Source organism: Bufo bufo, chromosome 5, assembly GCF_905171765.1.
Source record: "Bufo bufo chromosome 5, aBufBuf1.1, whole genome shotgun sequence".
NCBI lineage: Eukaryota > Metazoa > Chordata > Amphibia > Anura > Bufonidae > Bufo > Bufo bufo.
The window spans coordinates 476309931-476335858 of record NC_053393.1 but is presented as its reverse complement, the minus strand read 5'-3'; the positions used below and the strand labels follow the sequence as shown (position 1 = coordinate 476335858).

Below are 25928 nucleotides of genomic sequence, written 5' to 3'. Positions count from 1 at the left end.
AATAGTATAAAACACAAAAAAATTAAAACTTACCTCCTCTATTTGCTCGCGACGAGCCGCCAGCCTCCATCTTGTTTGAAGAGCTCGGCCGAAATCCTGTGTGGCGCAAGATTACATCCTGCCGCAGAGGATTTCGGTCGAGATCTTCAAGCAAGATGGCGGCGGCTTTTAATTTTTTTTATTGTTAATTTTACACTTGGATGCCGCAATCATGTATGAACGCGGCATCTGAGGGGTACAATGACGGGGGTGATGCTATCGCAGCTCCCTGTTATTGCACCCGCTACTTATAAAAAATTAGCTTCGTGACAAAGTAATTCGTCACAAAGCTATTTTTGGGGGGAAATTCGGCGAATCAGCCGAATCGAACTTTTAAGAAATGTGCTCATCTCTAGTTATAATCCCAGAGAACTCTTTTAACTTGACATTTAATGCATTAAAGACGGGGTTGTAGAAAACATGAAATTTCCTCTTAACCTGCCAAAAGTAAAACTTTGCTACAATTCTGTATTTAAAGCATTACGAGTCAAGTTAAAGTTTGTTACATCTGTACATAGACCTGAATGTCCAGCAAATATAAAATAATCCTGTATGGTTCTCACACCATACATAATCCTTGCACCTTAAAACTGTCCACTGGGAACTAAGGGGGTCATTTATCAACCTGAAATACACCTATATTAAGTGTATTTCAGGCGCAAATGGTTAGTTGTGCTGCAATCTATGACTTTTCACCTTTCAAGACAGGTCTAAAAAAAAGTGTGTGCGGCATGGGTGAGGAAGGGCCGGCAGGCATGTCTCATTCACCAGTTTCTACGTCTGGTTTAGGCCTCATGCACACGGCCGTTGTTTTGGTCCGCATCGGAGCCGTAGTTTTGGCGCCTGAGCCTGACCAGAATACTGACGAACTTCAATATGCTCGTGCGAAAGAGGCCATAAGCTTTCTGCCCTGGTACTCAGGGAATGACCAGAACATCTTCAGTAACATGACAGTATTGCTTAGAATGGGCTATTTTATCAGCTGCCAGGAGGAGAAGAAGACTGATCCTGTTCATTTTATTTCTGCCCTTAGCCTCAAGGAAGACACATGTAAGAAAATGATGGAACTTTTAAAACAGCTATTAATAGCCTTTCAATATTGATGAGTATTGATAATTCTTTTTGATGTTTTTTCCTTTTTTTCAGATTAGAGAAAATGGTCTAGTAACATAGTAACATAGTTTATAAGGCTGAAAAAAGACCTCTGTTTATCCAGTTCGGCCTGGTATCCTGCAAGTTGATCCAGAGGAATGCAAAAAAAACCTGTAAGGTAGAAGCCAATTTTCCCCACTTAAGGGAAAGAAAATTCCTTCCCGACTCCAATCAGGCAATCAGAATAACTCCCTGGATCAACGACCCCTCTCTAGTAGCTATAGCCTGTAATATTATTACACTCCAGAAATACATCCAGGCCCCTCTTGAATTCTTTTAGTGAACTCACCATCACCACCTCCTCAGGCATAGAGTTCTATAGTCTCACTGCTCTTACCGTAAAGAATCCTCTCCTATGTTTGTGTACAAACTTTCTTTCCTCCAGACTCCAGACGCAGAGGGTGTCCCCTCGTCACAGTCACAGTCCTGGGGATAAACAGATGATGGAGAGATCTCTGTACTGACCCCTAATATATTTATACATAGTTATTAGATCTCCCCTCTGTTGTCTTTTTTCTAAAGTGAATAACCCTAATTTTGATCATCTTTTTGGGTCCTGTAGTCCACCCATTCCAGTTATTACTTTAGTTGCCCTTCTCTGAACCCTCTCCAGCCTGCTATGTCTGCCTTGTTCACAGGAGCCCAGAACTGTACCCAATACTCTATGTGTGGTCTGACTGGCTTTCACTGTGTTGAAGACCCATAACTTGGGCTCCACAATTAATTTGCATATTACTGTTTCCCAGGGAGGCTCCACAGTGTTTTCTGTAACTGGTCTCCCTAAGATCAGCCATTGTTTTGTTTGAGTAGGTCCTTTTCCATGTCAGTGTTACCCAGTGTTTTACAATTTAGTATGTATGGGTGACTTGCATTATTTATTCCCATGTGCATAACCTTACATTTGTCAGTGTTAAACCTCAACTGCCACTTCTCTGCCCAAGCCTCCAATCTATCCAGATCTATCTGCAGCCGTATATTGTCCTCTTCAGTGTTAGGCTACTTTCACACCTGTGTTTTAGTTTTCCGGTATTGAGATCCGTCATAGGGGCTCAATACCGGAAAAAAACTCTTCAGCTTTATCCCCGTTCATTTTCAATGGAGACAAAACTGAACAGAATGGAGTGCTCCAAAATCCCAGAAGGAATTGAGACTCAGATTTCTACACGTTTTCATAAGCATTAATGTTTTTTACTTTTAAGAATTCATCTAAACCCTTTTTAAAACTTTCCACTGTTCCTGGTGTGACCACGTCCTGAGGAAGTCTATTCCACAGATTAACAGTTCTTACAGTAAAGAAGCTTTGACGATTCCGGAGACTGAACTTTTTCCTCTCCAATCGGAAGCAGTGCCCCCTTGTCTTTTAAGCGCATTTTACATGGAACAGTTTTTCACCATATTTTTTGTATGGCCCATTTATATATTTGTATAGGTTAATCATGTCCCCCCTTAGTCCCTTATCAAGACTAAATAAATTAAATTATTTTCCATGCCACTTATAAGTTTAGTCGCTCTCCTCTGTACTTTTTTCAGCTGTAGTGCATACTTTCTATGGACTGGTGCCCATAACTGAACTGCATATTCCAAATGAGGCCGCACCAACGCTTTGTAAAGTGGTATTATTACACCCCTGCCCTACGAGTCCATGCCCCATTTAATGCATGACAATATCCTGGTGGCCTTAGAAGCAGCTGATTGACATTGTATGCTGTAATTTAATCTACCATCCACAGGGACACCTAAATCTTTCTCTATAAGTGACTCTCCCAGTGTTAAATCACCTAGGACATATGAAGCACAGAGATTATTACTACCAAGATGCATAATTTTACATTTGTCCACATTGAATCTCATTTGCCAAGTTGATGACCAATCACTCAGAGTGTTTAAATCAGCTTATAGTATATGGGCATCTTCCATAGACTGTACAGTTCTACACAGCTTAGTATCATCTGCATATATAGAACTGGTGCTATTAATCCTGTCCTTGATATCATTAATAAATAAATTTAATAATAAAGGGCCCAGCACTGAACCTTGGGGTACACCACTTATAACCCAGGACCATTCTGAATAGGAATCATTGACCATAACTCTCTGGACACGGTCCTTCAGCCAGTTTTCAATCCAATTACAAACTATACTTTCCAAGCCTATAGACCTTACTTTACCTATTAAACTTTTATGAGGGACAGTATCAAAAGCCTTTGCAAAATCCAGAAACACTACATCCACAGCCGCCCCTCTGTTCAGGCTACTACTCACCTCCTCATAAAATCAAATCAGGTTAGTCTGACAACTTCTTTCCTTGGTAAACCCATGCTGGTTATCACTTATAATATCATTTACAGTCACATACTCCTGTATATAGTCCCTTAAGAGTCCTTCAAACATTTTTCCCACAACAGAAGTTAAACTAACTGGTCTATAATTACCTGTGAAAGAACCTTGATCCATTTTTGAATATGGGCACTAGTGTTGGGCGAGGAATATTCGAATCGCGAATATTAATCGCAAATATCGGCACTTTGAAAATTTGTGAATATTTAGAATATAGTGATATTTATTCGTAATTTCGAATATTCAAGATTTTTTTTCATCAGTAACCAACCTTTTTGCTTGTTGAGAAGGCTGCAATGTCTTTGTCTGAGCTTAGCAACATCCCTAGCAACCAATATGAAAGTTGCCTACCCCTTACTATATAAGAACCTCCCCAGCAGCCATTTTCTACAGTTTTTTAAAGTTCTGAGAGAGACAGCAGTGTCATTGCTGTGCTGTTTGCTTTCCATACTACAGTAGATAGATAATTAGATAGCTTATATATATATATATATATATATATATATATATACAGAGTGAAACAGTCATATACGGAAGTTTGACCTTTAGAATGCAGGACCTTAGTCACGTGATGGTTGTCGTAGCAACGTGTACTAATATGCCTCACGTGACTCAAGGATCCCGATCACCTGACTTCCTAACTTCCGATCAGCTGACTTGCAGGTCACAGAAGACTGCCGTTACTAGGAGAAGCCGCGCAGGAGCAGTTGTGCTTGCACCACGCCAGACCCTCGTGTGCCGTTTGGATCCCGATCAGGTCACGAACGCTCAGTTATTGTTTTTAATCAAGTTAATTATGTACATCACCTGTGCACTGTTGATTGTTGTAATTATATGAAATATGATTCATGGTCACTTTAACTAACACGGGCTCTTGGATACACATATCTAAGTCATTTAAATGTGTATTATGAATTTCACTTGCTTTTTAATCATGTATTTTTGAATCATGACATGTACTTTAATGAATTATATTATTTATTGCACTTAATTATGTTACCGATTGATTGATATGAAACATGCTATAAATATGTTATGTGCCCCAGATGACCTGGCCTCCACAGTCATCGGACCTGAACCCAATCGAACTCCCCTCTCACATCACTGCTTGAAAAAGGTTCCAGTGTGTGAACCGAAACGTTGAATTTCTGGTGAATAAACACTTCGTTTTTACTGAAGGAACTTCCGTGGATTTCCTGGATTTATATTGCTTTTTGAAGCCTGGATTGCTTCATCAGCTGTTGGCACCCACCATCACAGATTAGTGTTGTGCCGTTCACAGTTGCTGAACACTTGCTATATATATACAGTACAGACCAAAAGTTTGGACACACCTTCTCATTCAAAGAGTTTTCTTTATTTTCATGACTATGAAGGCATCAAAACTATGAATTAACACATGTGGAATTATATACATAACAAACAACTGAAAATATGTCATATTCTAGGTTCTTCAAAGTAGCCACCTTTTGCTTTGATTACTGCTTTGCACACTCTTGGCATTCTCTTGATGAGCTTCAAGAGGTAGTCCCCTGAAATGGTCTTCCAACAGTTTTGAAGGAGTTCCCAGAGATGCTTAGCACTTGTTGGCCCTTTTGCCTTCACTCTGCGGTCCAGCTCACCCCAAACCATCTCGATTGGGTTCAGGTCCGATGACTGTTGAGGCCAGGTCATCTGGCGCAGCACCCCATCACTCTCCTTCATGGTCAAATAGCCCTTACTTTCAAAGTTTTCCCAATTTTTCAGCTGGCTGACTGACCTTCATTTCTTAAAGTAATGATGGCCACTCGTTTTTCTTTACTTAGCTGCTTTTTTCTTGCCATATTACAAATTCTAACAGTCTATTTAGTAGGACTATCAGCTGTGTATCCACCTGACTTCTCCTCAACGCCACTGATGGTCCCAACCCCATTTATAAGCCAAGAAATCCCACTTATTAAACCTGACAGGGCACACCTGTGAAGTGAAAACCATTTCAGGGGACTACCTCTTGAAGCTCATCAAGAGAATGCCAAGAGTGTGCAAAGCAGTAATCAAAGCAAAAGGTGGCTACTTTGAAGAACCTAGAATATGACATATTTTCAGTTGTTTCACACTTGTTTGTTATGTATATAATTCCACATGTGTTAATTCATAGTTTTGATGCCTTCAGTGTGAATCTACAATTTTCATAGTCATGAAAATAAAGAAAACTCTTTGAATGAGAAGGTGTGTCCAAACTTTTGGTCTGTACTGTATAAATATATATATATATATATATATATATATATTTATATATATATATTTACAGATAGTTAGTAGGAGATAGTCAATATAGGTTAGATCATGATATAGTGTAGCTGATAGGTTCCAGTGCAGGGTGTTAGGTAGTTTGACAGGTTCTGCTGTCCATACATGCTACAGACATAGTGCTGATGTCACAACAATACATAGTGCACCAATCAGTAATATGTAGTCAGACCTGCTAAAATTTGAAGTTTCACGTATTGCGCCAAAATATGCGCAAATATATTGGAGCACTCTAATTGCATATTAAGCCATTTTTAATGTTCTGCCATGCCAACCATTTTCTCCAGTCTCAGGAAACTTCTAGCAGCTTGGAAAATGTAGCAAAAGTGACCCACACCTTTTTTACACGCGCATTACGCAAATATTACATTGGCCATTTTTCTCAATCAAGAAAATAATCATGAATTTGCCCAAATATTCGTGAAATATCGCAAATTCGAATATAGCCCCTGCCGCTCATCACTAGGGCAACACGTTTGCCTTGCACCAATCACTTGGAATTGTACCAGTACCTAGAGAATCTTTAAAAAGTATAAACAGGGGCACAGCAGTGACTGAACTGAGCTCTTTAACCTCTTAAGGACACATGACGTACCGGTACGTCATGATGCCCTGGTACTTAAGGACACATGACGTACCGGTACGTCATGTGTTGTTCCGATCACTGCCGCCCGGCCGGCAGTGATCGGAACCCGGTGCCTGCTCAAATCATTGAGCAGGCACCTAGGCTAAATGCGCGGGGGGGTCCCGTGACCCCCCCATGTCGGCGATCGCGGCAAACCGCAGGTCAATTCAGACCTGCGGTTTGCTGCGATTTCTGCAGTTTCTGGTCCCCGCGGTCCCTGACCGCGGGGATCAGAAACTTTTTATGCCTAAAAAAAGTTTTATTCACCCCCCCCTGCACCCCCGAATGATTTTTAGGGTGGCGGGAGGTGCAGGGGGAGGGTTGCGGGCGGTGTGGGCGGTGCGGGAGGCGGGCGGTGCGGCAGGCGGGATCGCGATCCCCCGCCCGCCTCCCCTTGAAAATTCATTGGTGTTCAGTGGGTATACCAGGGTGCCAGCACATTGCTGGCACCCTGGTATAAACGGCTGACATCTGCGATGCGATGTCAGCCGTTTAACCCTTTCCATACAGCGGTCCGTACGGACCGCTGTATGGAAAAAGTTAACAGCGCAGGGAGCTCCCTCCCTCTCCCATCGGGGGGCTGCTGTGCCTTTGCAGCCCCCCGATGGAGAGGGAGAGAGCCCCCAGACAGCCCCCCGAGAGATCCCCTCCTTACCCTTCCCCGTCTGCGAAGTTCTGAGCAGACGGGGAAGGTTCCCATGGCAACAGGACGCCTCTCAGGCGTCCTGCTGTCCATGGTGCTGAACAGATCTGTGCTGAAAGGCATAGATCTGTTCAGTGTAAGTAAAATACAGTGCAGTACAATATATATTGTTCTGTACTGTATTATACAGACATCAGACCCACTGGATCTTCAAGAACCAAGTGGGTCTGGGTCAAAAAAAAAGTGAATAAAAGTGAAAAAAAAGTAAAAATCAAAAAACACATTTATCACTGATAAAAAATGAAAAAAATAAAATTCCATACACATGTTTGGTATCGCCGCGTCCGTAACGACCTGATCTATAAAACGGTCATGTTACTTTACCCGAACGGTGAACACCATAAAAATAAAAAATAAAAAACTATGATGAAATTAAAATTTTGCCCACCTTACTTCCCAAAAAAGGTAATAAAAGTGATCAAAAAAGTCGCATGTACGCCAAAATTGTAACAATCAAACCGTCATCTCATCCCGCAAAAATCATACCCTAACCAAGATAATCGCCCAAAAACTGAAAAAACTATGGCTCTTAGACTATGGAGACACTAAAACATCATTTTTTTTGTTTCAAAAATGAAATCATTGTGTAAAACTTCCATAAATAAAAAAAAAGTATACATATTAGGTATCGCCGCGTCCGTATCGCCCGGCTCTATAAAAATATCACATGATCTAACCCCTCAGATGACCACCGTAAAAAAATAAAAATAAAAACGGTGTAAAAAAAGCCATTTTTTGTCATCTTACGTCACAAAAAGTGTAATAGCAAGCAATCAAAAAGTCATATGCACCCCAAAATAGATGCCAATCAAACCGTCATCTCATCCCGCAAAAAATGAGACCCTACTTAAGATAATCGCCCAAAAACTGAAAAAACTATGGCTCTTAGACTATGGAGACACTAAAACATTTTTTTGGTTTTAAAAATGAAATCATTGTGTAAAACTTACATAAATAAAAAAAATTGTATACATATTAGGTATCGCCGCGTCCGTGACAACCTGCTCTATAAAATTACCACATGATCTAACCTGTCAGATGAATGTTGTAAATAACAAAAAAAAAAACGGTGCCAAAAAAGCTATTTCTTGTTACCTTGCCGCACAAAAAGTGTAATATAGAGCAACCAAAAATCATATGTACCCTAAACTAGTACCAACAAAACTGCCACCCTATCCCGTAGTTTCTAAAATGGGGTCACTTTTTTGGAGTTTCTACTCTAGGGGTGCATCAGGGGGGCTTCAAATGGGACATGGTGTAAAAAAAAACAGTCCAGCAAAACCTGCCTTCCAAAAACCGTATGGCATTCCTTTCCTTCTGCGCCCTGCCGTGTGCCCGTACAGCGGTTTACGACCACATATGGGGTGTTTCTGTAAACTACAGAATTAGGGCCATAAATAATGAGTTTTGTTTGGCTGTTAACCCTTGCTTTGTAACTGGAAAAAAAATATTAAAATGGAAAATCTGCCAAAAAAGTGAAATTTTGAAATTGTATCTCTATTTTCCATTAAATCTTGTGCAACACCTAAAGGGTTAACAAAGTTTGTAAAATCAGTTTTGAATACCTTGAGGGGTGTAGTTTCTTAGATGGGGTCACTTTTATGGAGTTTATAATCTAGGGGTGCATCCGGGGGGCTTCAAATGGGACATGGTGCCAAAAAAACAGTCCAGCAAAATCAGCCCTCCAAAAACCAAACGGCACACCTTTCACTCTACGCCCCGCTGTGTGCCCGTACAGTAGTTTACGGCCACATATTGGGTGTTTCTGTAAACAGCAGAGTCAGGGCAATAAAGATACAGTCTTGTTTGGCTGTTAACCCTTGCTTTGTTAGTGGAAAAAATGGGTTAAAATGGAAAATTAGGCAAAAAAATGAAATTCTCAAATTTCATCGCCATTTGCCAATAACTCTTGTGCAACACCTAAAGGGTTAACGACGTATGTAAAATCAGTTTTGAATACCTTGAGGGGTGTAGTTTCTTAGATGGGATCACTTTTAGGGAGTTTCTCCTCTAGGGGTGCATCAGGGGGCTTCAAATGGGACATGGTGTAAATAAACCGGTCCATAAAAATCAGCCTTCCAAAAACCATACGGCGCACCTTTCCCTCTACGCCCCGCTGTGTGGCCGTACAGTAGTTTACGGCCACATATTGGGTGTTTCTGTAAACGGTAGAGTCAGGGCAATAAAGATACAGTCTTGTTTGGCTGTTAACCCTTGGTTTGTTAGTGGAAAAAATGGGTTAAAATGAAAAATTAGACAAAAAAATGAAATTCTCAAATTTCCTCCCCATTTGCCAATAACTCTTGTGCAACACCTAAAGGGTTAACAACGTATGCAAAATCAGTTTTGAATACCTTGAGGGGTGTAGTTTCTTAGATGGGGTCATTTTTGGGTGGTTTCTATAATGTAAGCCTCGCAAAGTGACTTGAGACCTGAACTGGTCCCTAAAAATTGAGTTTTTGTAAATTTCTGAAAAATTTCAAGATTTGCTTCTAAACTTCTAAGCCCTATAACATCCCCAAAAAATAAAATATCATTCCCAAAACAATTCAAACATGAAGTAGACATATGGGGAATGTAAAGTCATCACAATTTTTGGGGGTATTACTATGTATTACAGAAGTAGAGAAACTGAAACTTTGAAATTTGCAAATTTTTCCAAATTTTTGTTAAATTAGGTATTTTTTGGTGCAAAAAAAATTATTTTTTTGACTCCATTTTACCAGTGTCATGAAGTACAATATGTGACGAAAAAACAATCTCAGAACGGCCTGGATAAGTCAAAGCGTTTTAAAGTTATCAGCACTTAAAGGGACTCTGGTCAGATTTTCAAAAAATGGCCTGGTCCTAAGGTGTAAAAAGGCTGTGTCCTTAAGGGGTTAAGCACTCTTGGGTGTAATCCATCTGGACCCGGAGCCATGTTCACATTTACCCTATTTACGGTAACCTGTCTAGGACCATGGAGTTTCTAAAAATATAAATAAATAAACCTGTGCAATGTGCATATGATGAATACTGTACATAAAATAAGCAGTATTCGGTGAAAGTAGAGCTACATTTTTTTACAATGTTATACTGCGCTTTTTTGAGCCGCTTGTTGGGAAAAAACAGCTGCACAGAACTCCATTACCGAGCCGTCCTGAGCTCTCCTGATATTTAAAACTCAATGAAAAGAAGACATTTTGAATTCTCAGTCTCAGATTTACATGGAAAAATCCTTCACCTTGCTCTTGAAATAAATGGGTATTTAAGAATTTCCTTTAACTGTTAGACTCATGAGTTATCAGTTTTTAATGGCATTCACCTAGATCTAAGCCAGAGGTGGACACATCATATGTGTAACCTTCATGGATGCAATAATTCCCTGTAGGTACAGATATGTCCATGCTTACCTAATAGAGAACCTGCCACCTCTCCAGACATGTCTGCTTTAGTAAATAATTGTATTCCCAAGAAATAATTTAGCCACTGTGCAATTTCAGTGCACCAGCACTGCATATGTGCCAGGGACAATAATTTAATTTTGTCATTTTAGTTCAGTGGGCAACATATACACATTTTTTAAGTGCACCTGCACTGCATATGTGCCAGGGGAAGGGAGAATAATATAGGAAATTAGTTTGTGAGTTCAGGGGCCCAGGGGGTGACATATTCACATTTCTTTTCTGTAAAGTACCCCTGTGCTGCATACAGTCAGGTCCATAAATATTGGGACATCTACACAATTGTAACATTTTTGGCTTTATTTACCACCACAATGGATTTGAAATGAAACAAACAAGTTATGCTTTAACTGTCAGCTTTAATTTGAGGGTATTTACATCCAAATCAGGTGAACGGTGTAGGAATTACAACAGTTTGCATATGTGCCTCCCACTTGTTAAGGCACCAAAAGTAATGGGACAATTGGCTTCTCAGCTGTTCCATGGCCAGATGTGTGTTATTCCGTCATTATCCCAATTACAATGAGCAGATAAAAGGTCCAGAGTTCATTTCAAGTCTGCTATTTGTATTTGGAATCTGTTGCTGTCAACTCTCAAGATGAGATCCAAAGAGCTGTCACTATCAGTGAAGCAAGCCATCATTAGCCTGAAAAACAAAATAAACCCATCAGAGAGATAGCAAAAACATTAGGCATTTGCAAAACAACTGTTTGGAACATTCTTAAAAAAAAGGAACGCACCGGTGAGCTCAGCAACACCAAAAGACCCGGAAGACCACAGAAAAAAACTGTGGTGGATGACTGAAAAATTCTTTCCCTGGTGAAGAAAACACCCTTCACAACAGTTGGCCAGATCAAGAACACTCTCCAGGAGGTAGGTGTATGTGTGTCAAAGTCAACAATCAAGAGAAGACTTCACCAGAGTGAATACAGAGGGTTCACCACAAGATGTAAACCATTGGTGAGCCTCAAAAACAGGAAGACCAGATTAGAGTTTGCCAAACGACATCTAAAAAAGCCTTTACAGTTCTGGAACAACATCCTATGGACAGATGAGACCAAGATCAACTTGTACCAGAGTGATGGGAAGAGAAGAGTATGGAGAATGAAAGGAACTGCTCATCATCCTAAGCATACCACCTCATCAGTGAAGTATGGTGGTGGTAGTGTCATGGCGTGGGCATGTATGGCTGCCAATAGAACTGGTTCTCTTGTATTTATTGATGATGTGACTGCTGACAAAAGCAGCAGGATGAATTCTGAAGTGTTTCGGGCAATATTATCTGCTCATATTAAACCAAATGCTTTACAACTCATTGGACTGCGCTTTACAGTGCAGATGGACAATGACCCGAAGCATACTGCAAAAGCAACCAAAGATTTTTTTAAGGAAAAGAAGTGGAATGTTATGCAATGGCCTAGTCAATCACCTGACCTGAATCCGATTGAGCATGCATTTCACATGCTGAAGACAAAACTGAAGGCAAAATGCGCCAAGAACAAGCAGGAACTGAAGACAGTTGCAGTAGAGGCCTGGCAGAGCATCACCAGGGATGAAACCCAGAGTCTGGTAATGTCTATGCATTCCAGACTTCAGGCTGTAATTGACTGCAAAGGATTTGCAACCAAGTATTAGAAAGTGAAAATTTGATTTATGATTATTATTATGTCCCATTAATTTTGGTTCCTTAACAAGTGGGAGGCACATATGCAAACTGTTGTAATTCCTACAACGTTCACCTGATTTGGATGTAAATACCCTCAAATTAAAGCTGACAGTCTTCAGTTAAAGCACATCTTGTTTGTTTCATTTCAAATCCATTGTGGTGGTGTATAGAGCCAAAAATGTTAGAATTGTGTTGATTCTCCCAATATTTATGGACCTGACTGTATGTGAGTGTAATCAATTCAGTAAATCCATCTGTTATATTCTGGGGGGACAAATGCTTTTTTTTTTTTTTGTAAAAAGTACATTTGCGCCCTGCACTGCATTTGTGATAGTGAAACAAAATCTGTTAAATTCATCTCTTTCATTTGTGGGTGGAAAAATCATGTTTTTTTTTCATAAAATACCTTTGCGGCCTGCACTGCATTTCTGACAGTCCAATAAAACCGTTAAATACTGCTGTTAAATAGTTGGCAGAAAAAAGCACACTTTTTGTGCTAGATAGTACATTTGCGGCCTGCTCTGCATTTCTGACAGTCCAATAAAACCGTTAAATACTGCTGTTACATTGTTGTTTGAAAAAAAACACAGTTTTTGTGCTAGATAGTAAATTTGCGGCCTGCGCTAAAAATATAGTGTAATACCCATTTGTACCTGTATTAAGAAACTATTAGCAGGAATAATAGAGGAATGACACTTAGAGTCATATGGAAAGATTCTTCAGAATTGTAAGTTCCCAATCAGGGTTCCCAGGAATTCTGGGATTCATCGATCCTATGATTCTCAATAACATGGCAACATCAATACCTGTCACCTTTACAATCAGGAATCCAATCTGATATCTGCCTGCAGAAAGATTCTTTGCAAAGCAGTAAATATATTTGAGCAAAATTATAATATTGGACAAGAATTATAGAATGCTTCAGGAGTGGACTGGTAAGTTAAAGTGGTCATGTAAAAAGAAAACATAAAAGTGGCACAAATTAGTAGGCAGTCCAAATTGACATAAGGCAGGATAACTCAATTAGGTAGGTCCAACACAGTGCAGCACAATATACTGCCTCAGTATAACTAAATACCACATTGTAGCTCAAAATATTACTCCAACAGTACAAAATACCTCCCCAGAAGCTGCCCTTTTTCGGTGACCATCACTAACTACCATGTTCTGTCCTCTAGTTGTCTCTAATTAAGAAATAGTGCAGGGATCTTAGTAGGTGAGGTGTGGGCCACAGCACAAAGGCAGCCCTACCTTCAGCATGCTGCCTGGACTGCATTAATAATGACCCTATAGTGTCCCCAGTAGTATGCCCCCCAAGTAGTCAAGGAGAGAAGATAAAAATAAAGTACCTAAGTCCCACTCCAAGCCATTGTCTCCAGTGCAGTCCACAGGTCTCTTCCAGCTTGAGGTCTGAGGAGCCTGCATCCCTGAGCCATTTGTACAGTGCCTCATATCGTGGCCTGCGGTCTATGAGAATGAGCAACAGGGCAGAGAGCCGTGGATTCCCATATCCCGCTACAGTATTCAATTGTATCACCATCCTGATGGTGATAAGAGCATCAGATCATTATGTACCTGGCCAGCAGAGGTGTGGAGAGCTTGGGTGGCCTCCTGAGGCATCGGCTCACAGGGAAATCTCCCTGAAGAGTCTATGGCCAGTCCAGCCTTGAATGCTTCTAAGCTTGAGGTAGAAACGCAATCAGGATTGGAAACCTAATTCTGATAATTAGAGATGAGCAAATTGAATCCCGCAAAGTGGAATTCGATCCGAAGTTCAGGATAAATTTTATTCGCCTCAAAGCCGAATTTCCTCGTGCTGAGATTTCCTCGTTTGCGAATTAATTTATCCTGAAATAGTGTAAAAAACAAAAAAAATCATACTAACCTCCTCCATTTTCTCGCGACGGGCCGCCAGCCGCAATGTTTATTGAAGATCTCGGCCGAAATCCCACGCGTGGTGACTTAATCTCGCTCCGTGCAAGATTTTGCTCCAGATCTTCAAGCAAGATGGTGACAACCGGCCCGTCGCGAGGCAAATGTAGGCGGTAAGTTTGATAAAAAATAAATTTTTATGTAAATTTCACACTGTTTTTAGACTCAGATGCTGCAATCATGTATGAAAGCGGCATCTGAGGATTAGAATGACGGTGGTCGGTGCTATCGCAGCTCCCTATCATTGCACCCGCTAAAAATGTGCTTCGTCATTCGTCACAAAGCACATTTTTTGTAAAATTCTGCGAATCAGCCTAATCAAACTTTTTAAAACTTTGCTCATCTCTTCTGATAATACATTTGGCAATGGATGTTTGATAGTCTGTGTCCAGTATCCTCCTGCTAATTATTAGTCCAAAAGGACCAACAGAAAACACAAAAGGTGAGATTGTAAAAGTGGTCAGGGGAGTGTATAAAGAGACACTTGTGACTTTTGTTTTCTCAAAAAGTTGCATTAAAAAAACACAAACACACAGCTTGCAACTTTTTAAAGCCACTTTTCTGGTACAAGGGAGATGATAAATCTCCCCCAAAGTTATTTTACAATTAGTCTCATGACAAAATTCCTTTCTCATTCTGCCACATTTTTGGACATAACGTATTTCATCAGAATTTTCCTAACTTTTAAATTGATTCCGCTCTACACAAACTCAAAAATAACAAGGATGCCATTTAGTAAACTTTTATATAGAAGAATGAAATCAATGTTCGAAAACCAAATTTCCTTTTTGTGATACTCTTTATTAATAGACGGAATGTGATCCCTCAGTTTACGACTTGGTTTTTGCACCCAGGTGACTTTCAAAGATTGCTCTCTTCCTGCACCGAAGCTGAAGGACAAATAACTTTGAATCTACAAAAAATAACTTGAATAACCTAATGAATCCCTCAGGTATGACTGTTCAGATAGAGCATATTCTTGAAATGAGTTTCAAGCCCCAAAAAAATGAAAAGATAAACAGAAAAATAATATCCAAGATTGAAGCCATGAAGTAATACGCTTCTATGAGAATACTGAATTGAAATCCAAAGGGAAATCAGCCCTCCAAAGTGAGATGACAGATTGCTGAATATATTGCTTAAAGATACAGCGCTACCTCTTAGTAAATGTATGTGTCAATACAAATCACATCATGTTCTGTCTATACATCCCGATGGACTTCTCAGCTGCTAATACAGAAGTATGATCACATATTGTTGAATACTGATGTTGATGTGTTCTTCAAAAATGTGCTAGATTCAAGTTATACTATTTCCTCTTTGGAAAACTAGGACTTTTAAAGCAGAGATGATGTTTCGTTGGTATCAGGCAACATAAGTGGCAATCACAAAAAATATATCTTGTGGGAACATCTGCCGTGATGGCGTACTTAGCAGAAAGCCAAAGGAACACACTAGATCGCTACCTAGCCCTGGGATGCTCAATGCTAAATCTTTGTACATACTGTGTCTTCACTGTCACAGCCGGTCCCAATTATCTAGAACCTCTCATTGCCCACGTCTTTATAAAGGGTTGGGCAGAATAGGCTGCAAACACTCCAGTAAGGAAAGACTTGTCAAAAAGAAACTTGTCTGTGCTCTCTATTATTGGTTTGTACATTCAGTTCTGGAAATGTTACCAATTGTACTCATCTCAAATATGCAAATTAGTATTTTATATCTAGGTCCAGTTGGTAATTTTAGCTACTCGTTTATTATGGTTTCTTGAAAAATTGTCACCCCTGTTTGAATAATAGGCTTTGCATGATCCATAAATGATACTTCAGATAAAACAGATACTCTGGGGCACATATATCAAAGGGGTTATCTAGGAAAAGATATTGATGACCTATCCCCAGGATAGGTATTCAATATCAGATCAAGCTTGGATCTTCGCCAATCAGCTGTTAGAAAAGGCCAACATTCTGTGAGCCTCTTCCTAGGCCAGTGACGTCACAGTACATTGGTCACATGGTCAAGTTGAAGCTCAGCCCCTTTCAAGTTAATGGAGCTGAGCTGCAATACCAAGGACAGCCGCATATATGATGTACAGCACTGCACTTGGTTAGCTGATCGGAGGCCACAGCGCTGTAGCTTTCTGGAATAGCTGATTGGCAGGGGTGCTGGGACCCCACTTATGTGATAATGATGACCTATACTGAGGATAAGTCAGCATTATCTTTTCCAGGATAACCTCTTTAAGATAGGTTTATTTTGTGTCAAAATCTTGTGCCTGTATAATTTTTAGTTTGCCCAAAATTTATGTCCAGTATGTATTTGGATTGTTAAACTTGTCTAAAGCTGTGATGTTTTAGAAAGTGGTGAAGGGAAGATGTGTCACAGTGTGTTACAAAAAGCCATATCTGCAACACAATGTGCCATAGGGTGTTATACAATCAGAACACCACTTGTTATATCGCCTTGGAGTTGCCATATTTTTTGTCCAAAACATCCTCCAGAAACTAAGACAAAACAAGGCGGAAAATAGGACTAGACAAAACGTTGGTGCAAAAGTTGTTTAAAAAATTTGTGGCCAGCCCACGGTTAAAAAATGGGAGAATCTCACCAGAGTGTCATTTGGTTGGGACTAAGAAAAAACATAGATTTGCCAGGTTATGGCAGAAATGGCTAAATAAAAATTGAGAAGTGAGGAGGGAAAGTTGGGCCTAGGAGAGATGGGAGAGATGGTGCATTGGGAGGGGGTTCGGGATGGGAGTGGGGGGGATGGGAGTGGGGGGAGGGGAGGGAGGAGAAAAATTCCTTATTTATTTATTCTTCCTTTTTTTTTTTTTTTCCTTGACTGAAGGGGCAAGCGGCGGGCAAAGGGAGGGGGATGGAGAATTATATATAATGTAAGAATAAATTGATTGTTGAACTAAGATTGTAATGGTTGGAAAAATATAATAAAGATTTATTAAAAAAATAAAAATAAATTTGTGGCCAGCATGTCATAAATGAAACAAAAATGTGGCACTTCACATTCTTGCCAAATGAAGATACTTTCCAGGTGCAGTGACATTGATTTATCTTCCCCACTGTGTTTTTCTACTGAAGGACCTAATCAGGTGATCTGTGAAGCCTCATTCACACGTCAGTGTTCCACGGACGTGCGCTGTACATGTTCTCCACGGACAGCACACATTCCCATTCATTATAATGTGTGTATTCAGATATCAGTGTTTTAGCGTGTTCCGTGGGTCCGTGTTTTTAGCACGGATGCATGCTCTATTTTGGGCGTGTTAATGGATCCATCACTTCTATTATAGTCTATGGGTTCGTGAAAACCATGGATGCAACACGGATGCCATCCAGGTTTCATGGATCATTAAGAAGAGATGCTTTGAAAATTATTTTTGAACTGTTCAGTGTCAGTGAAACACGGATGGCACATGGACAGAAAAAAAAAAGACCCACGGACCGCTCTACAGATGCACCACTAACCACTTGCTCACGGATTTGAGCACAGACACGGACGTGTGAATGAGCCTTGACTCATTAATCCTCATTTTGATGACCCTTAAGTCCTTGTTTCAGAACCAGCACTGGGCATATCAGAGTGTATTAATTTTGCACAGTGTTCCCGTAAGATGCAATCATCTTTAGTTTCAGTCACTTGATTGGGCTATTGAGAAAAGCCCCCAGCTGTCAACTCAGAGTATAAAAAATGTAAAACTTTAGGGTGGAAGTATGTATAGAACTCTGGATTTATACTTCTTTGATTTGGATTAAAGTCTAACAAGTTGCTCAAGTTTCCGAGATCTAAAAAAGCAAAATGATGGATCGAGTTGGAGGTTGCCTGTTACATAGTATATTAGTTTTTTCCATGCTGTTGAATAACCAAGTGATCAGTAATTAAGCATATGTAAAAAATAAAATAAAAATAAAGAAATTAACTTTTCACAATTTTGGCCACTACAATTTGCACATGAAGTTTTAACTGTAGTCTGTAGTCTGTAATATCAATGGAGTTGTCCAATGGTAAAACTTTTTTTAATATAAGATCCGAATAGGTTAAAAAAAATAATTACTGACTTCACTGATCCCACTCTGTCTCTATTGTAATGCTTAATGCTTACTCTTTCTCTGCTGGTCTCTGCACCTTCGTCCTGGCTCGACACACAGGGAATGGCAGGAGATACCCACTCAGCCAATTACTGGCTGCAGCGATGAGCAGCCTCAGATGATATCTGAGCAGGCATCTTAAGAACTTTCCTCTGTGTTGAGTCGGGACCAGGAAGTGAAGGCCAGCATGGACTCGGTAAGCATGGGAGCCACATCAGTGAGGAAGTATTGAAGTAATGTGTTTTTTTTTTAAATTTTGGGAAAATGTTAACACCGCAAGTGACATTTTAACAGTGACATTTTCCATAAAGAGAAAATTTTATTAATTTACTCTGTTAAAAAAGACAAAACAAAAAACTACATATAAATATATATATATATATAAGCTAAAGGACCTGGGTATATTTTATCTATTTCATTTAATGTTTGTCTATGTCATTAAAAGATATTGACAGTATCCACTATAACAGTGACCTTCACAGCCCCCACCCCTTAACAGTGACCCCCCCGCAGTGCCCCATCTCCTTAATATGGGACCTCCACAGCACCCCCTTAACTTTGACCTTCAGAGCAGCCTACTCCTTTAACAGTGAGTTCCACAGCACCCCACCCCCAAGACAGTGACCTCCACAGAGGTCCACCCCCTTAACAGTGACCTCTACAGCACCTGCCCCTTAACACTGACCATAGGTAATAGTCCCCTTAACTGACCTCAACCATTCCAGGCCCCCTTAACAGAGACCTCCACAGCGAATGCCCCTTTAACAATGACTGCCACAGTACCCCGCTCCCTTAACAGTGACCTCCACTGTACCCCGCTCCCTCAACAGTGACCTTACAGTACCCCACTGCCCCTTTAATAGTGGCCTCCACAGTCCCCTCCTCCCTTAACAGTGACTTCCACAGTGCCCGCCCCTTTAACAGTGACCTACACAGCGGCCTGCTCTCTTGACAGTAACATCCACAGCGCCCTCCCCTTTAACAGTAACCTCCACAGCGGCCGCCCCTTTATTAGTGACTTCAACAGTACCAAGTCTCGTTAACAGTGATTTCCACAATAACCGCCCCCTTAACAGTGACCTCCACAGAACTCTATTCCCTTAAAATGTGACCTACACAACACCCTGCCCCCTTAAATGTGACCTCTACAGCACCCCACCCCTTAACACTGACCTCCATAGCAGACCATCCCCTTAGCTGTGACTTCCACCTTTCCCTGCCCCCTTAACAGCGACCTCCACATCGCTCACCCCTTTAACAGTGAACTCGACAGCATCCCACCCCCTTAACTGTGACTTTCACAGAGGCCCGCCCCTTTAACAGTGACCTGCAGAGGTCCGGTTTTAGGCTGGAAAGTCTGGCTTTAAAACTCCCTATCCTCCGTCCGCGCAGAGCCTGGACGGACACAGGGATGCCTTTTGAACAGCTCACTCTTATACAGCAGCACTATGCTGTCTGAGTGTGATCTGCAGGGAGAAAGTCAGCCTCCCTTCCACCCCGTCAGCTGACAGGAGTTGATTTTTAACTTCATTTTTTAAATCCCCGCCAGCTGCGAAGTGGGAGGGGGCGTGGCTTAGCGGTACCTGGGGGTGGGGGTTTTAAGTCCGTCTTTTGAGGGAGGCCTGAATGGTCACCCTACTTGCTCCCTTAAAGGGAACTTGTCACTGGGATTTTGTGTATAGAGCTGAGGACATGGGTTGCTAGATGGCCGCTAGCACATCCGCAATACCCAGTCCCCATAGCTCTGTGTGCTTTTATTGTGTCAAAAAAACTATTTTATACATATGCAAATTACCCTGAGATGAGTCCTGTCCCTGACTCATCTCACGTACAGGACTCATCTCAGGTTAATTTGCATATGTATCAAATTGGGTTTTTTACACAATAAAAGCACACAGAGCTATGGAGACTGGGTATTGCAGATATGATAGCGGCCATCTAGCAACCCATGTCCTCAGCTCTATACACAAAATCCCGGTGACAGGTTCCCTTTAACAGTGTCATCCCCAGCGCCCTGCTACTTGAAAGCTAACCTACATCAGTAAAGAAAAATGGCTGGGTTTCTATGGAAACCTGGTGTAAAACTGTGTGTATGTGGAGACTAAGGGCCTGCAAGCTTCTATTGGCTGATAAGGGTCATGTGACCGTGTGTATGGCAGTTGGGATATGAGGAAAAAGTGTTAATAAGTATTTTCTGCACACAAAATGACCATAATCAAAATACCTGAATACAAAAATGATACAAATGATACCAAAGCTGCACAAGCTACAAGTGGTACTGAACCCTCCAAAACAAAATAAAAATATGCATGTTAAAGTTAGTAAAATTACATAGAAACACAATATACTGTATACATGTAGCATTGACTTAATCAACCAGCTTTATAATTGAGGTTCACATGTTTCATCATAAAATACCAGGAGAACAATGTATAACCGAGTAAGATTGAGAAGAGAGAATGACTAAATGCAACTATAGGCAGAAAGCAATAACAACTATGACACATTGATCTTTAAACCTCATCCTGTGGATGCAAAAATGTCTTGAATCAGATGAATTTCCTATGGGACGTTAGTTCTGTTCATAGTACTAATTATTCCAAATTAACATCATGCCAAGCACTGACATCCAAGAATAAGCTGTAATCACATCTGGTCAGTTTTTTTCAATCAATAAAGCAGATTGCCAGCAAACAAAACGGATCCGTTTGTTACCATGGATCCAACCAAGACAAATAATTGGCAAGTCTAAAGCCAGTATTTTCATTTTTCTAAGCCTTCTAGCCCTTGTTTCCTTTAAGCACTAGTTCATATAAAATATAAAGAAAAATCTAAAAAATACAAATAGGTCCCACACGACCCTGAACCCACACCTGTTAAGACACCTTAGATAGACGTGCATACACAGCATAAAACCAAGTATGTGACTTACTGAGCTCCGCTGTCACTTGCTGCCCGTGTTGCTCCCCTCTTGTATAATTGTGCTTCTTATTGCGGTGGGGTACGAGGTCCTATTAACTAGGGTAAGATAGAGTGTGCCCCGGCTGGTGGCACCACTCTAAATCCTATCCACTTACTCGGGCTCAAACAGAGAGCTTAGTGACGTCACACAATATAATTGTCAAACTAGAATATTTAAAAATATTGTTAAAAAACATTGTGATATTTTGAAAGATGACAAGATAATAGGGGAATATATCCCAAATGCACCTAAATTTATATATAGGAAGGCCAAAAATGTCGCGAATATGGCGGCATTGACAAATAGATGCATAAACACACAGACAATTAATGTAAGAAAAACAAACTAACTACCGAAATTATCTTTTCCATGTGGCATGTGTGCTGTATGTAGAAAATTGAGGAATACTAGAAAAACTGGAGAAGTTACACAAATAAAAAAATACTGATGGCACATATATGCATGATATAGGTGACCGTATGACATGCAGTAGTTGAGGAGTCATCTATTCGCTGACCTGTCCATGTAAGAAAATATACATAGGTCGTACGAAAAGGACATTGAGTAGAAGAGTGGGGGAACATATCTATAATATTCATAGAAAATATGATGGTCATCCATTATCTCATCACTATAAAGAGAAACATGGGGGACAGAGTAAAGGAACATTGTTTCAGTGGACTTGAAATAGTAAAGGGAGATAAAAGAGGGGAAGACTATATAAAAAGAATGTCAAAAGCAGAAACACGTTGGATTTTCAAAATGAACACATTGATACCAGCAGGGTTAAATTCAGAAATTGAACTATTTGCATTTAAATGAGAAAATGAAGCAGGTTGAGTATGAAATGCAAGGTGCATTAAGGGTTAAAATGGGATGGGAGGAGGAGCCTATATAAGGGATAGCAGGAGAGCCAGTGTACATCCCTGACGAAGGATATCGTAGTATCCGAAACGCGTTGGGCGGTCTGACACTCTCAGGCATCCGTACTCAGTAAGTGACATCACTATTCACTAAGGGCTCTGTTTGAGCGCGAGTAAGTGGGTAGGATTTAGAGTGGTGCCACCAGCCGGGGCACACTCTATCTTACCCTAGTTGTTAGGACCTCGTACCCCACCCCGATAAAAAGCAACAGTAAACAAGAGAGGAGCAACATGGGCAGCAAGTGACAGCGGAGCTCAGTAAGTCACACGTATTCCTCTATCTAAGGTGTCTTAATAGGTGTGGGTTCAGGGTCGCATGGGACCTATTTGTATTTTTTGATGTTTAGATCACTTGCAACAATAGCGGTTTTACGGCGGTACCGCAGTGACTGTTAGATATAGCTAATAGTACAAACGCCAGTGTTACACATTTTTTAGTTCATATAAAAGTTGAATGCACAGTCATGTCAATAATCTAAACAAAACGTATAATACTTCATGGAAACAGATCCATTTAAATGAGAGCATCCAGTGAGTGTCATAATGACCAATAAATGCCCCCCACCAATTGAGGGACCTATGAATTGCATTCTGTAGTGTCAAATTTGATGGAGAGGGATCATATTTACTTATTTTCAAGCTCATAGAGCAGATAAAGAAAGTCAGACTGGAAGTTTTCATGACATGTGTGCCACCTTCTCTAATCATTCTCCTACTGGAAGTGGCCACTGCCAGCCACCCCAGCAAGATGCTCCTTGGATCTTTGTTCTACCAGTAGGTAGGAGACCCTGGAGGAGGGGGATCCTCACTTTTTAGACATTCGGCACATCTTCAGGATACATTAGAATTATCTTAAATGAAAAAACTCTTTTAGCACCAGATCAAAAGTTCTGGCAGTCAGTTGGTGCCATAGGGCCCTTTATCTTACATGGTGCTTTTCTTAATTTACACATATCTGTGTCCATTCTCTTAAAAAAAAAAAAAATCAAAACCATTCGCAATGCATATGAGCAACAGATCAAATGCTGACTTCAGAAAATACATTGGGTTTAGTACCATGATAAACCACACAATTTGCGCCATTTATGTAAAGACAATGAATATTTGGTAGACACTGAGAAAGGGCTAAGGATGTGAAACACCATCTTAGAAAAACAAATGTCCAGTTAGGACTTCTCTATATTTCAAATTGTAGGAACACTTGTTACATCTGCCAGTGCTGATGCCAGTCCAAATGTAGAACATATGCATAATTTAATAGTGCCACTTATTTGTGATGAGCAAAGGCGAATACAGAGGTTAGCCTTTGACCTATTTAGTGGTGGCATAGTTAACGAAGTATGATGCAAATGCCAATTTTTGGAAGCATCTATCTAGAAATGAAATTGTGGTACAAACAACATTATTAATATATAACCCCTACTAGGCACATCGGCTGAAGAGTTCAATGCTTACAAGGTCCTGAGATTTTACTTCTAGACTGGCATTGGTGCCGTGCTGGTAACTAGCACCCCTGCATCAGGAGAGGACACACTGCAAAATAAAGTTGTTTAATGACAGGTCCTCCTCATAAACTATAATGAAATTAATACAGTTGTTTCTAAAAAGCCATTACATCATAATCGTTCATAGGTTGCATAAATTTCACAATGACCTTCGGTGACCGTTTTTGACTTGCAGCTACTGGCAGATATGATGTCATCTGAGCCTAAAACAGTTGCTCTTTGCATCATTTATAGGATCACATGAACTTGTCTCATATAGCATTTAGGGAGCACAGTACATGAGCCTGTGGGAGTTTCCATGTAGAAGAGCAATATAGTACCAAGAAAGTGCAACACGTAAAGTTTCAAGACCTTTTAAAAAGGGGACAGTAAACCTCAAGTCTATCTCCAATATTTCTTCCTTCATGCAGGCTACTGTTCTCTGTAAGCAGCCATTATATGCTCTGGAGGAGGGGCATTAATCAAACAGAAGTTCAGAACAATGTCTGCCCATTGACGACTACTTTATCTCACACATTCCCCCTACATATACCATTGATAATGCATATAGCCATATACTGTACATTGGGCAACTTGAAAGTCGCTCATCCAGCCCTTGGCAAACGCTCTCCTCCCAATTACCAAACTAGTCTGCACATGATTTCTATGGTGGAAGGGAAAAAGGGGTAATTGGCTCTTGGACACATACAATGCCACAGTTAAAAAAAAAACTCGATGGCTGTCACACTTTTTCCCGACAACGGCCAGCTGGCAGGATCTGCAGTCTCCTATACCCACATTCTGGAATTGGCAAGATCTGAACACAAGAAAAAAAAAAAAAAAAAAAACATGCATGGGCAGCTCTTCTATAAAAGCTTTTGACTTTAGGTTTACTGCATCTTTAACACAGGATTGCATTGTACCATTACATACAGAAGACTTAAGCTAACTCTAACATTGCCAAAGAACAGCCCTCCCCATGGGCCAGCATCTTTGCGGTGTAATCCAATAAGTGTAAACAGATAATCCCCAAAAAAAAAATCACCATATAAAACTATAAACTATCCCTAGGGATAAGTCGTAATCCCTGCTTTCTGGCCACTGATGCATGACTGCATGATGTAGTACAGATGTCTATCACCAGCTACCTCTAGCTGGTACAATACACAGTGCTTCTTCGGGTGGTGCCCACAGAGAACAGGTGAAAACATCAGGCAACAAGCCACAGAGCTGCAGCAGATGGAAAACTTGTAGTAGACTAGTTCCTCCCCCCTCAATCGTAGGGCAGGTTACCCCCACCATCAGTGCCAGGGGAGCGTGACAGCTGTGTGCTCAGCACTGCTCTGCCCCATGACCAAGCAGCAGCCACTTACCATTACGTTGCCCTGCATTTTAGCCGTTTTGATCATCGGCTTGTCCTTCATGTTGCCTCAGTGTCTCTTTCTCTCAATCCATTCGAGTTTAGGAAGCAGCTCCCTGTTTATGATTTCACATGTCTACGCTGTGTAGCTCTGGGTGGCCACCTCCTCCTCCTCCTCCTCCTCTCCTCTGTCTTGTGGGGTTTTGAATGGGAGTTATCAGCCTCATTGAGGAGGGACATACCAAAAGGAATGACAGTTCCCGTCTGATGCAAGGAATGACAACTAAATACAAGGCAGATTTGTCTACATTTTGAGAAACCTCATCCCTGTAGATAATATCTTCCACAGATGACTTTCCAAAATGCTTGCTGATATTTTACACAAGGAAAGACAAAAAATGCCAGCTGTATAGCACATAATGCCAACTGTTTAGGTTATGCCAGTGGAAATATGTTTAGAAAAATGTAGATGAGTTGCATTGGAAGGCTAGAATCCCAAAATCCACATATTAGATCACTTCCATATGGAATAAAGCGCTGTTAAAATAGTAAAATATCATGGAATGACGTCTGCTTTATATAGAAAAAAGCTATTACCGTGCCCCAACTAAAACTAAAGTGAGGCCGCACTGGAGGAATAGACTTAGAGGGAGGCCGTCATGACAGGGGGTGGTTCAGGGAAGCAGAAATGGGGATTGGGCAGTTTAAGTTGCTGGGGTGGGGGTTAGTAATTTGGGGGGAAGGGTCTGGGCTTTAAGAGGGGGCTGTGGGGAAGAAAGGGGAGACATTTTAGAGGAGAAAGCAGGGATCCCATCTGCTCTGCTAAATCTTGCCACCTACCTTTCTCCATGGCGGACTTGGAAGTTATCCTATAGCAGTTGAGGGGGGCAGCGGAGGCCCGGGGTCTGGTAT

The 25928-nt window shown here is 40.8% G+C and overlaps 1 protein-coding gene across 1 annotated transcript in view; it reads right to left on the bottom strand.

Annotated features, from left to right (window-relative positions):
* The window catches only part of DPP6 (dipeptidyl peptidase like 6), a 1686142-nt gene extending 1661004 nt beyond the window's left edge, over nt 1-25138 (bottom strand). Inside the window, exon 1 of the mRNA XM_040434145.1 lies at nt 25030-25138. Coding sequence (XP_040290079.1) covers nt 25030-25080 — 51 coding nt within the window. The 5' untranslated portion in view covers nt 25081-25138. The remainder of the gene's footprint in view (nt 1-25029) is intronic.
* Between the last annotated feature and the right edge of the window lie 790 nt (nt 25139-25928).